Consider the following 13,035-nt stretch of genomic DNA (forward strand, 5'->3'; position numbering starts at 1 on the left):
CACATGATTATGATCACTTCCAGAGTAAACCAGATTGTTCCGGTCTGATCCAGTCTGCTTAACTCTGTGGTACAAGTGGGCATAGGGCCACATTTTTCAACCTTATGAGCAAAATTCCCTTTATTTATTTTTTATTCTTTTACTTTTACTAAAAAAAAAAAAAAAAAAAAAACAAATCCTACTTTTGCCTTTCAAGATGCAATTGTTTTGTTGGATGGATGCAAGAATTTTAACCTCTCCAACTCCATTAAATCTGACAAAACTTAACCCTTCCACCGCCTCCCGATTTATCAGCAAGCGAGAAAACAAAGGATCAGGAGGGACATCGGGTTAAATCCCAGGATCAACACTGTTTGCAAGAGAAAATATTGAGAACAGGGGGATCATTAGTAACTTCTCCTAAGGGAATTAATGATGTCTTTAAAAGATTTTATGAGAATTTGTATAAATCATCTGGTATGACAAACAATCAATCACTGCAGGACTTCTATATGAAAATAAAGCTCCCAAATTTATCACCCGAACAGGTAGATATTCTTGACAAGCCAGTGTCCCAAGATGAGATAAAAAAAACGCCATCCGAGCTATGAAAACGAGTATATAGATATAGTAAACCCTGTTCTTCGTGAGGTATATAAAGAAACTTTCCAGACAGGTTCACTCCCACCATCTTTGAATGAGGCACTTATCTCATTGATTCCCAAAAAGGACAGAGACCATTCTGACCCTGCTAAATTTCAGGCCAATCAGCCTCATTAATGTAGACAGCAAAATATTAGCCAAAGTGTTGGACTTAAGGCTTGAAACAACTTTGCCGCACATAATACATACAGACCAAGTTGATTTTCTAAAGGGTAGATCTTAATGATGCCAGATAACCTACGAAAGCTTATACATTTGACGTGGTTGAACTCCTCCAATGCAGCACCAGTGGCAGCTGTTTCACTTGATGCTGAGAAGGCCTTTGACAGGGTCGAGTGGGGTTTTCTTCTCTCGGCCTTGTCAAGGTTTGGCTTTGGAAGGGGTTTCAGGAGATGGATTAAAATAATGTATAGTAATCCTAAAGCCACAGTTATGACAAATGGTGTGATCTCATCATTCTTTGAGCTCCCCAGGGGAACAAGACAGGGGTGCCCCCTTTCACCACTGTTATTTATAATTGCCCAGGAACCTCTAGCAGTTGCCATAAGAGCAAACTCCTCTATCAAGGGAGTGGATGGTGGTGGTAGGAAGTACAAGTTAATGCTCTATGCTGATGACATCCTTTTTTTGACCAGTGATCCTAAAGACTCTCTGCCGGTACTGATGGACACGATTAGTGAATATTCCAAAATCTCAGGTTATAAAATCAACTGGACCAAATCTGAAGCAATGCCTATATCTAAACATTGTCACCCACAACTGGTAACACAGTATAACTTTAGATGGCTCCAAAAGGGCATGATCTACTTAGGTATCAAGCTGAGTCCAGATCCAGGTGAAATGATTACATTGAATTTTGACCCACTACTTCAGAAAACTAAAACAAATATAGGGAAATGGGGGAAATTAAATTTTACCCTTTGTGGCAAAGTAAATGTCATTAAAATGGTGATTGCCCCACAATTCAACTACTTCTTTATGATGCTACCACTTTGTATACCTGATTTCATCATTAAACACTATGACAGCCTCATCAAGGAATTTCTTTGGGCAGGGAGAAAGCCCAGGTTTAAACTAAGCAAATTGTATGCACCCAAGGATAGAGGTGGACTAGCTCTGCCTGATGTCAGATTGTACAGTTTGTCTTTTGAAATGGCTAAGATAGCTAAACATTGGAAAGGAATGGTGTCTGGTTTAAAACAGGTCACCATAGAAGAGTCTCTTGCCACACCTTTTCACCCTTTACAGGTATTATCCCAATCTAATGATAAACTGAAGGAGATAAACCCTATTATTAAACACTCTAGGGAGGTCTGGGCAAAATTTCACAAAATACATAGGCTCTCACATTACAGACAGCATTATGCCTCACTATGGTTCAACCCAGAAATAAAAATAGGAAAACAAACAGTGTTTCGGAGGAGATAGTTAGAGAGTGGAATTCATACAACTGGTGGTCTCTATAAAGATGGTATCTTTCCCTTTCCTTTTCTAATCCTTTGCTGAGTTAGCTCAAGAATTTAACCTGTGAGAGAAAGGCGACTTTTGGAAGTACTTGCAGAACAGAAACTGTATTATAAAAAAAAATTACTGCCCGACAAAGCAGAAAACTCAGTAGTTGATTTTCTACAGAACCCATGTAGCCACAGCCTCAGCATTCTACAATAACTTAATTTACCTGACCAGTAGTACATGTGAAAATCTGAGAATAATTTGGCAGAGAGATCTTAAATGCGAAATTGATAATGACACCTGGGAACAGATCCTGGCTGATGATGGTAAATATATCAAGGAAATTAGAGGCAAATTTATTCAATATAAAATTCTACATCGCTTTTACTGGACACCATGCAGGCTTTTTAGGATAGGGCTAATAGACAGTAATCTGTGCTGGAAATGTAAGAAGGAAATAGGTACCTTTTTGCACCTTATATGGGAACGTGCTATGTTCAGACCCTTCTGGTATAAAATACTGACATAACTAGAGAAATGGGAAAGAATTAGTCTGCCAGCTTCCCCTTGTCTATGTCTTCTAGGTGACAGAACAATAATACCTAAATTGACAAAAGATACACACTCAGTGCTGACGGCGGGCATAGCCTCGGCTGCCAGAATTATATTGAGACAATGGAAATCGCCCAGCAGGCCAACACTCCAAGAGTGGAAAGTTTTGATGACTGAAACTGTGCCATATGAAGTTATGCTGGCTATACGGTGTAAAGGGCCTGTGGTCCTAGGAAGTTGGGATTACTTTACAGAATATCTGACATCTAACTAGGGCCCAAGTCCAAATCTCTGTACATGTTTTATGTAATGTATGCCTGTCAAGATTATATTTTGTACTCTCTGCTCTTTTTTTTGTTTATTTGTTTTTCTTTCTTTCTTTTAACCAGGGACCATACACGCTATGTTATTGTCTGACTTTATACTCACTATAATGTGCCATGAGCTATGTACCACAGTTTGCAAATAAAAACTTTAATTATAAAAAAAAAAACAAACACTGTTTGCGTTTAGGTAGCTAACGTTAGCCAGATAATATTCGCTAGTTGTACTTCAGTTTTTGTTAAACATTAAGCTGGTGCCACTTTTTTTTTCTTCTTAACCCTAACCCTACCTGTGGTGAAACTACAGATGAAATGGTCCTCACGCAAAAACCTAGAACAAAATCAAAGAACAGACACAAGCCAGTAACCACACAAAATTAGCTTGTGCAAGCTTTGAAAATTAAAAATAAAAGTATACATGCCAAGCTTCTTTTAAAACCACCTGCACTTTGCTGATATTCTGTCTATTTAAGTTTTGCGCAGGTCGTTAATTTATTTTAAACCTAAATCAATCCAAAACCCAATCCCAAGCAAAATAAAATAAAATAAGCTGATAATTATATCTGGCAATTACCCCCAAACTAAAATTAGATCCTTAATTACTTTCAAACTAGACCAAAACCATCCTTATCCTAACCTTAGAATTGGAGTCATAATTTGACCTTGAATTTACCTAAACTCAGACCTTTAATAACCTCTAAACAGGCTGAGATCAATCCTCGCAAAATATAACCCTAACCTTACCCTTAACCCTCACCCCTTCCCTAACCTTAATCTTGATCTCTTCCCTAACCTTAGGTAGGGGCCCAATTTCCCCAACACTCCCATAGTAAATACTGACAATGTGGGCAGTTTATCTAAGGGGACATAGGGACGAGTTCGGTGCAACATGTAAAGACTAAGGGGATGAGGTGACTCCATAAGGCTGGAACAAGTCTGCGACCCCCTGCCACCCAGTACCAGGTTTCCCTGGTACTGGGATAACCTTGAGATAACCTTGAAATATGGCCTGGTGTCACTCTAGATATTCACTCTCTGTTGTCTTTTCAGTTCTTCATCAATCAGGGAGCCAGGTTCATTGGCAACATTTCTTCGCACATCTCTACCTCACTGTATAGAGGCGGTCCCTCTTTTGTTTTTTGCTGCTGCCCTTTATTGAAACCATGTTTTCTATCACAGTGACAGCGCCAACAACAAAACAAGCAGCAGAAAACAAAAATCATCACACACACAAATACTATCACTACATGAACTATGGGAAAATCCGGTTCTTTCGGAAGAGAGGAGGTTGGAGCAGGAGAAACACTAATTGCTGGGACAGTAATCGTTTGAGACGTGGTACTAGCAGTTGTTTTAGGACTGGCAGTAGTAGCTGTATTTGGAAAAGAAGCGATCGTGGTCGAAGGAAAAGACAAAATGGTTTGAGAGGTGGTTGACTTTAGTGGGTTAGCGGTTGTTTTTTCAAGGATTTGTATTGCTGGCTTCATGGTATTTTGAGGTACAGAAGAGGTTGGAGCAGGAGAATTGCTAGTAGTTTGAGGCATAGCAACTATCATTGGTGCTGAGATGGTTGGAGACATAACAGTACTTGTTGAATGATAACGAGAGGGTGTTACTGGAATTTCAGTTGCTGCTGTTCCTGCTGCTCCTGCTCCTGCTAATCCTTCTGCTGCTACTGCTCCTGCTGTTCCTGTACTAGTAGTTGTTTTAGGACTGGCAGTAGTAGTATTTGGAAAAAAAGCGATCGTGGTCGAAGGAAAAGACAAAATGGTTTGAGAGGTGGTTGACTTTAGTGGGTTAGCGGTTGTTTTTGCAAGGGTTTGTATTGCTGGCTTCATGGAATCTTGAGGGACAGAAGAGGTTGGAGCAGGAGAATCGCTAATTGCTGGGACAGTAATCGTTTGAGACGTAGTACTAGCAGTGGTTTTAGGACCGGCAGTAGTAGCTGTATTTGGAAAAGAAGCGATTGTGGTCGAAGGAAAAGACAAAATGGTTTGAGAGGTGGTTGACTTTAGTGGGTTGGCGGTTGTTTTTGCAAGGGTTTGTATTGCTGGCTTCATGGTATTTTGAGGGACAGAAGAGGTTGGAGCAGGACAATCGCTAGTAGTTTGAGGCATAGCAACTATCATTGGTGCTGAGATGGTTGGAGACATAACAGTACTTGTTGAATGATAAGGAGAGGGTGTTACTGGAATTCCACCTGCTCCTGTCGCTACTCCTGCTCCTGCTCCTGCCACTCCTGCTGTTCCTGCCACTGCTCCTGCTCCTGCTACTCCTGCCACTCCTGCCACTACTCCTGCTCCTGCTGCTCCTGCTCCTGCTGCTCCTGCCGCTGCTCCTACCGCTCCTGCTCCTGCCGCTGCTCCTGCTCCTCCTGCTGCTCCTGCTGCTCCTACTGCTCCTGCTGCTCCTACCGCTCCTGCTCCTGCCGCTGCTCCTGCTGCTCCTACTGCTCCTGCTGCTCCTGCTCCTGCTGCTCCTGCCGCTGCTCCTGCTCCTGCTGCTCCTGCTGCTCCTGCTCCTGCCGCTGCTCCTGCTCCTGCTGCTCCTGCCGCTGCTCCTGCTGCTCCTGCTGCTCCTGCCGCTCCTGCCGCTGCTCCTGCTCCTGCTGCTCCTGCTGCTGCTCCTGCTCCTGCTGCTCCTGCCGCTGCTCCTGCTCCTGCCGCTGCTCCTGCTGCTCCTGCTGCTGCTCCTGCTCCTGCTGCTCCTGCCGCTGCTCCTGCTCCTGCTGCTCCTGCCGCTGCTCCTGCCGCTGCTCCTGCTCCTGCCGCTGCTCCTGCTGCTCCTGCTCCTGCTGCTCCTGCCGCTGCTCCTGCTCCTGCCGCTGCTCCTGCTGCTCCTGCTGCTGCTCCTGCTGCTCCTGCCGCTGCTCCTGCTGCTCCTGCTGCTGCTCCTGCTCCTGCTGCTCCTGCCGCTGCTCCTGCCGCTCCTGCTCCTGCTGCTCCTGCCGCTCCTGCTCCTGCTGCTGCTGCTGCTGCTGCTCCTCCTGCAGCTCTTAGTGCTGCAGCTGCGGCTGCTGCTCCTGCTGCTACTGCTGAAGCTATTCTTAGTGCTCCCCCCTTCTTTGTCTTTGTATCCATCTTATTCTTCCTTGGTTTCTTAGTGGGGCTGGTAGTAGTTGTTGTAGTCGTAGAAGTGGTTGTGGAAGGGGCAGACGTAGTTGAAGCAGTGGTAGACAAAAGGGCAGAGGTGGTTGTGGAAGGGGCAGAGGTGGTTGAAGCAGTGGGGAGGCAGTCACATTTGTTATTTTCCTCATTAATGGCTGAATAAAACTCAGCAACAGTTGTGTGAAGAGGACAACGTGTTTGAGGGAACACCTCAAATCCTGGGTTGAACCTGCTCAGTGTTTGATGGAGCTCTTCCAGGGTTCTGGTCGTCAGATATTTATTGGTGTGTTCATCTGGAACGTTGTCACCCCAGTGTGCGCTTGCTATCCATCTGTTCAAACTGGAACTGTAGCAGCAAAATGCTGACCAGAGCATGGAGGGGATGTTGATCTTGTTGTTGAGGAAGTTGTTGGTGCTGGGCTGCGCCCCAGTAACCACAAAGCCTTCATGACGTGCATTGGTGTTGATGCAGTATTTTTCCAACACACACTTGACGCAGCTCTCCATTTTACTCCAGCTGTTCTTGTTAAAACTTCCTGCTTGTGGAACAATGTTGGTCAGGATGAAGGTAGATTTTTTATCATCTGTAGTGAAGGCATGAGAACTTGGGAATAAGTGGCCCCTATCAAGGTCTAACTGGTTTTTGTAATCGTTGTTCCCAGCCTGGTTCATGTAGACCGCATTGCTTTCGTCTGTCATTTCGTCCTCAAGCTGAAAAAGAAGGGTATGTGTCAGGGGTATAGGGCAGGTAGTGTATTAAAATGAATGTTCAATAAACAACTTGCTTTACAAATTTATTGTATTTAAAATTACTCATTATATATATATATATATATATATATATATATATATATATGTATATGTATGTATATATACTCAGGTAACTCAAAGTAATCTACCCAAAGAGGTTTATTTAGTCTTCATGTTGATACTGAGAAGACTGCATTACCAACAGCAGTTGAAACTTTTTAAGCTATATCAAGAAATGTGTAGTCTGTACATGTGGACATTCTAACAATGCATCAAAGTAATCAGATTACATAACTGAGTTGGTGAATTCCAATGGACAATTTTGATGGAAAGGTGTTCTTGCAATAACTACATCATTAATATTGAATGAAGCACTCCAGATCTTTACTGTTGAGACAGGAGCATGAAACCTAACAGAAATAATATCATCAATAAGAATTTGTTCTTGATCGGAAAGCTTCCATGGTTCACAGGGACAAAGGACGGTTAAATAACTCCCCCCAAGATCAGCTTTCAAGCCACGTTCATCAGTGGTGGGAAACAGTGACAGGTTAATACATGATTTTTTTTTTTTTTTTTTTTTTTTTTTTTTTTTTGTTAATTTAAAGTGACTGCTCAGATTGTTACTCATATAGTGGTGTTTTGCTTGGTGATACATCCACCAGGTTTGGTCTATTAACTCCCTTCATGGTAGAATTGGTCACCCATTTTAAGTATTTGGGCATGACTGTGAAGTATAACCTAAATTTAAAATAAATAAATAAATAAATAAATAAATAAATAAAAAGACTGTACTGAGTACTGGAGGCAGCTGTATGTCACAGGGAAAAACAAACACAGTTTCACAAATTTCAAATTTATTCATTATTACTTAAAAATGGGTGCAGCTGTGATGTACATGCACTGTATGATATTATCACATCTGTCTTTTATCTGATTTTTTGTGCAACATTTAAGCTTGGATTTGTTAAGTATTCAAAATCTGCTAAATACTTCAAGTTGTATATTTCCATGATACACGTTTTTCCTAAATGTGCCTCATGCAGTATTTTAAAATGTTCAGTATAATCAGTAAGAGGTAATCTGTGAGTTTCCATGAATTACTTCCTTAGGTAACATTTAATTCTTGAAGCTAAGACATGCTTTCCTTCACATCATAATGCAGCACAGACAGATCTTTAGTTGTCAGGGAGCTGTGGTGCTTGTAGTGTAAAAATCAATCTGTTCTTCACAATAAACAAACAAACAAACAAACAAAAAAAACAGTATAATGTCTATTAAAAAATTACCTGGGGCTCTATCTGCCAGTTTTGTTTGGGTCTTCCTGTACGGTTCCCAATGTACTTGTAGGCGGAAAACACTGGAATCTTGTTGCTGATGTCGTAGAGCGTCACAAACCTTCTTTCTGACTTGTAAGTCTGACAAATGGGTTTGTAGCGGTTCTGGTCCAGGATGTTCCCGTCTTCCAAAATTCCCGGGATGTGGGGCGGAGTCTCCTCCAGGAAAAACTGTGCACAGTCCGATATGGACGTCACCACTTCCGCCTCCAGGGGACCAATGGACACAAGCAGGGCCAGGAAAGCCCACGTACGCCCTGACCACATCGTCACAGGCTCTGCAAACAGAGAGAGTTATGCTAACAGCTGAATGTCAGGCTGATAATCTCTTTGAAAATGAAAAAAATAATACTGATTCCTAACTTCTGATTCCTTTTGATGATGTAGTCGATAGTCTATTGGCTATGATTGCAGTAAACAGTTTTTGATCTCCATTTAATAGAGAAATGTGTATGAGTCACACTCAGTATGGTCCTTATCTTCCTTTGGTATAACAATTATAATAGAAGACTTCCATGTGGGAGGCCATGCTTCTTTTTCCAAAATCCAGTTAAATACTCTACACAAGATTGGGTTTAAGATCTCCTTGAACGTTTAATAGAATTCGTTTGTATCTCTGTCACTTCCCAGGCTCTTATCCTTCCTACTTCTTTGTATAGTTGATAAAATTTCTTTAACCCTATAAAGCCTTGAACTATGAAAGAATTGGCAGAAAATTCCATTTTTTTTTTTTTTTTTTTTAAATTGAACCCTTTATTTAGTCCTATAACTAGTTTTAGAGCTTCTTTTGAGTTTCTAGTTCTTGTAAAGCTACTTTGATGGACTGTAGTGGAAATTAGAACAGTGAGCATAGAAATTTGGTTAGAGGATTATTGCTTTTAATAGCTTTATTTAAAACATATGAACATGCTCAGCGCTCAACACTGTATGGCAAGTTTCAAAGCAGCGTAAGAGAAAGAGGGAGGTACAGTAGTGCAAGACAGCAATTTTTTCATGTCCCCTCCAGGAATTACTCTTACACACCCATAATGAAATGGGATTTTCGCCCCAAAATAATAATGAAAAAAAAAAAAAAACTGAAAGACTCACCAGTGTTGGTGTGATCACAGTGTGCCTCCGTTTGTCCAGACGTCTTTGTGTTTCTGCAAACCACAGAAAACAGAAAGTGAAAGTGTTCCTCAGAAAACAGAGATCAGAGTTATCTTCAGCAGGGAGATGTGTGGGTGTTCACTTCCTTGAGAAAACGAGGAGAGGAAATGAATGTTTTGTTTTGTTTTGTTCCTTGTCATTTCTTGTAAAGCTCTCCCAGTTAAACACTCTCTGGGACCTGCACAGATATTAGGCCTTAGACTTTAAATGATGAAGGAAGGACTTATTGGAATGTAATCTTGACCCTCCTTTTCCTGGCTTTGTGACTGGACTGCCAGTTTGGAGAAAAACAAAAAAACCCTTTCCATGATATTAAGTGCCAATGAAAACAGCTGTGTTATTGTACTGAAGTTAAAAAAAAAAAGCTTTCTCTCAGCTGCTCTCGTGTCTCCAGGTGGTGGACAGAGGACACAACCTCCCCGACTGAGTCAAATCTAACTCCACTACAGTTTTAGTTGCTTGGTCGTATTTTTAAGTGGAGTCTAAATCCTGTTTACCTTGTAACTCTCTGAGGCCACCTGCCCGCTCTGCTCCACCTCAGATTTCTTCTGCAAAGCTCTTTATGGTTTCAGATGTTTAGGATTTATATCCGGTGGAGATCGCTCCTGCTTCGAGGTCATGTTCAATTTGATGTGTTTGTCAGGAAAGAGAACTCACATCTCACTGTACACACCACATTTGTGCATTTGTGTTTTTTCCAAATGTTATAAACTTGCCCTGCAGTCTAAAATCTGTCAGGTCTGCATGTTTTTTGTTTTTTTTTTTGTCTGAAAGCATGTTGGTGATCCAGAGAGAAGCAGCAGCAGGAGAAAAGTCTGTAGCTTCTCGCTCATCCAGGTCATGGTTCTCCACCTCGAGATCAGCTGGACTTCAAGCTTCTTCAGAAGTGAAGCAGCAGCAGGAGAAAAGTCTGTAGCTTCTCTGTCATCCAGGTCATGGTTCTCCACCTCGAGATCAGCTGGACTGTTTGTGGATTCTTGAAGACGTTTCATTTCTTATCCAAGAAGCTTCTTCAGAAGTGAAGCAGAAGCAGGAGGAGCGTCTGCAGCCTCCATGTGGAGCGAGCGGGCGGAGCAGCCGAGTGGTTTCTCCCAGAGCATCGTGGACGTTGGTGCCTCCTGTGCGAAGCCTGGAGCTGCTCTCAGATCAGCAGCATGAAGAGAGGCCAGTGCTGTTTCATTTGTGCAGTTTTTAATATTGTGCTTACTTTAAATCATGTATTTCAGCATTTATCACCATCTATGTTTATGTATTATTATGATGCATTTTTCCAGGCTCATTTCATCTGTAAACCTTAATGAGTGACAACATGAACCAGCAGATAATAAGAAACAAAATCAGTTCACTCAAATAATATTACGTCACCCGACTCAAGTTGTCTTCATCCATTATTTTATTATTTTAGTATTTATGATGATGTTTACAAGCATTTCACACATAAATAAAGAAGAAGGGTAACAAGGTGTCTGCAGTTCATTAAAGCCTTAAATGGCATTTTTTTTAAATTAATAAATTTCTAATCTCCCACCATTTTTTGAAATAATAATAATAAACTGGCCTCTATTCTTTGAAAATTATATTTATCTAAATAATAATAATAATAATAATAATAATAATAATAAATTATCAGGTATAAATAAATGGGAGTTCTGACAATATCAAAAACATGCAATACTGAGTTATGATCAATCTGTGATCTCATAACTTAATATTATTTGCACTTAAACTTTATTTAATTTTATTTATTTAACTTTATTTCCTGCGTGCATGTGTATGTATATGTATTGTCTGTTGTAAACTGTATAGTTCTGTTTATGTTAGTCTGGATAAAAGAAGGAAATGTAGACATTTGGAATTCAATTTTATAAATATTAGGCCTTGGGAAATGATTATTAGATTTAGAAAATGAACTATGAATGAATGAAGATTAAACTGATTAACTGATAACATGATAACTTGATTAATGACAACAAAATTCAGCTCAGAATGTTCTTGAATTTAGAAAATGGACCGAAAGAATGAATGAAAATTAAGTATTTAACCCGGAAACTGATTGAATGACAGATAATGATTCATTGATTAATGACAGCATATATCAGTAACATAGATACGGTGCAGGCAGAGGGCGGGAGCAGCTGGTGACATTAAAAAGGCTGGGCCCTAGGATATATTATTTAAAAATGTGAAATATAAAAACTGCGGGGGCAACTTAATTTAATTTTTTTAAAACATTTTTTAATATTTTAATAATACCACAGTGACATGGAAAACCCCTGATCATTTTGCTCGTGGTAATCTAGATTTTGAATTTTCATGTGGTTATATCTCAAGCGTTCACCATTCAAAAATCAACGACAACAACAATAAAAAAAACACCTACAGGACAAATTATATAACAGTAACATAACTCCTTGAATCTTTTGCTTTGAAGATACTACATTATTGACTTTGGACAGTGAATCGGCTCTCTGTTTGTCAATGTTGAGACCTGAAAGCAGAGCCGCTCACAGCTGCCACTGGGACTTTTAGTGATATGATGCTGTTGCCATGGTTATGAGTTAATTCCTACAAAAAAAAAAAAAAAAAAAAAAGTCGTACGGCAGCCTCATCAAAAACACAAAACAAAATCTATTCTAGTCTATCTGTTATAATTTGTGGTTGTGAACGTATTGCGGTGGAAATGCATCAAAGAGACAGCAGAAATCAGAACCTTAAAACTAGGAAAAAAGTGAAAATCGGAGAGAGCAAAGTTTCTCCAAAGTCATCCAACTTCACAGAAACAGTGAATAATTATACAGTGTAGTAAATTAACAGTCACAGTTATGTGAAGCACCAAGAAAGCCGCTGCATTCAAGAGACTCTGTAAAGTTAGAAAAAAAATGTAACGGTGCCACTGACTTCAGAGCAGAGACTCAGTGCAGATTTCTCAGAACCGTGAGCCGTTGTGAGGTGCAGTCGTCTGTCAGCACAGCAACGCTGCGGCAAACACTGTGGACCTCTACATCCTCAAAATACACGTGCTCGATTTTCAGCATCACACGACTGTAAAGCTGCAATGACTAATACTGGAGTGTGTATCACGTATGCAGACGATATGCGCTTTTACACAGCACAGTTGTACAGAATGTGCTTACCACCGTTCAAACTGAAATGAGAATTCAGGAGTCGAAGTGGCAAATTCACATTCATGTTTGTCCTTTTCTGTGTCGTGGCTGATTCTGCACACATGGTCCTCATGCCGGTGTGCAGGGTGGGATCTTAAAAATCAATGAAAACACCTCTGCAGTAAACAGCCAAACATGCAAATTTTACAGTTGAATTTGAACATTCAACACTGTTACTTTTCCATTTCTGTGTCACTATTAGGTATGACTTACATCAGCGATCAACACGTGGATCCACCAAATCAACACATGGTTCCACCTCAGGGGGGCAACACAGAGCACTAAAACTGAGCTAAGCAGATTCAAACAAACAGAGCTCAATGGACTTTTCCCAAAAATCAGCTCTCAAATTACTATATAGATATTTTTTCTGTTCTGTGCATGTGTGAAAAGGACCAGAGACCGGCTGTCACAGTTCTTGGGGAGGCATTTAATTATCTATATACTGCTTTATTTTGAAAGTAACAGCAGAGACAGACGTCATGTCAGTTTATAAACGTTACAAATATTGAGGCTGCAGAAAAATGACAGAAACCATCCAGTTACTGATCAATATTAG

The 13,035-nt window shown here is 40.6% G+C and overlaps 1 protein-coding gene across 1 annotated transcript; it reads right to left on the reverse strand.

Moving 5' to 3' along the window:
* Positions 1-3,288: 3,288 nt before the first annotated feature.
* LOC115377012 (endonuclease domain-containing 1 protein-like) lies at positions 3,289-9,312 on the reverse strand. Its single transcript, XM_030076866.1, has 4 exons — positions 9,253-9,312; positions 8,116-8,441; positions 6,002-6,787; positions 3,289-3,300 (listed from the first exon to the last, which is right to left on the reverse strand). Exons 2-4 carry the CDS (start codon positions 8,428-8,430, stop codon positions 3,289-3,291), a joined length of 1,113 nt encoding a protein of 370 aa, XP_029932726.1. The 5' UTR covers positions 8,431-8,441; positions 9,253-9,312.
* Positions 9,313-13,035: the final 3,723 nt, after the last annotated feature.

The sequence above is a fragment of the Myripristis murdjan genome, chromosome 18 (genome assembly GCF_902150065.1).
Source record: "Myripristis murdjan chromosome 18, fMyrMur1.1, whole genome shotgun sequence".
Classification (NCBI taxonomy): Eukaryota; Metazoa; Chordata; class Actinopteri; order Holocentriformes; family Holocentridae; genus Myripristis; species Myripristis murdjan.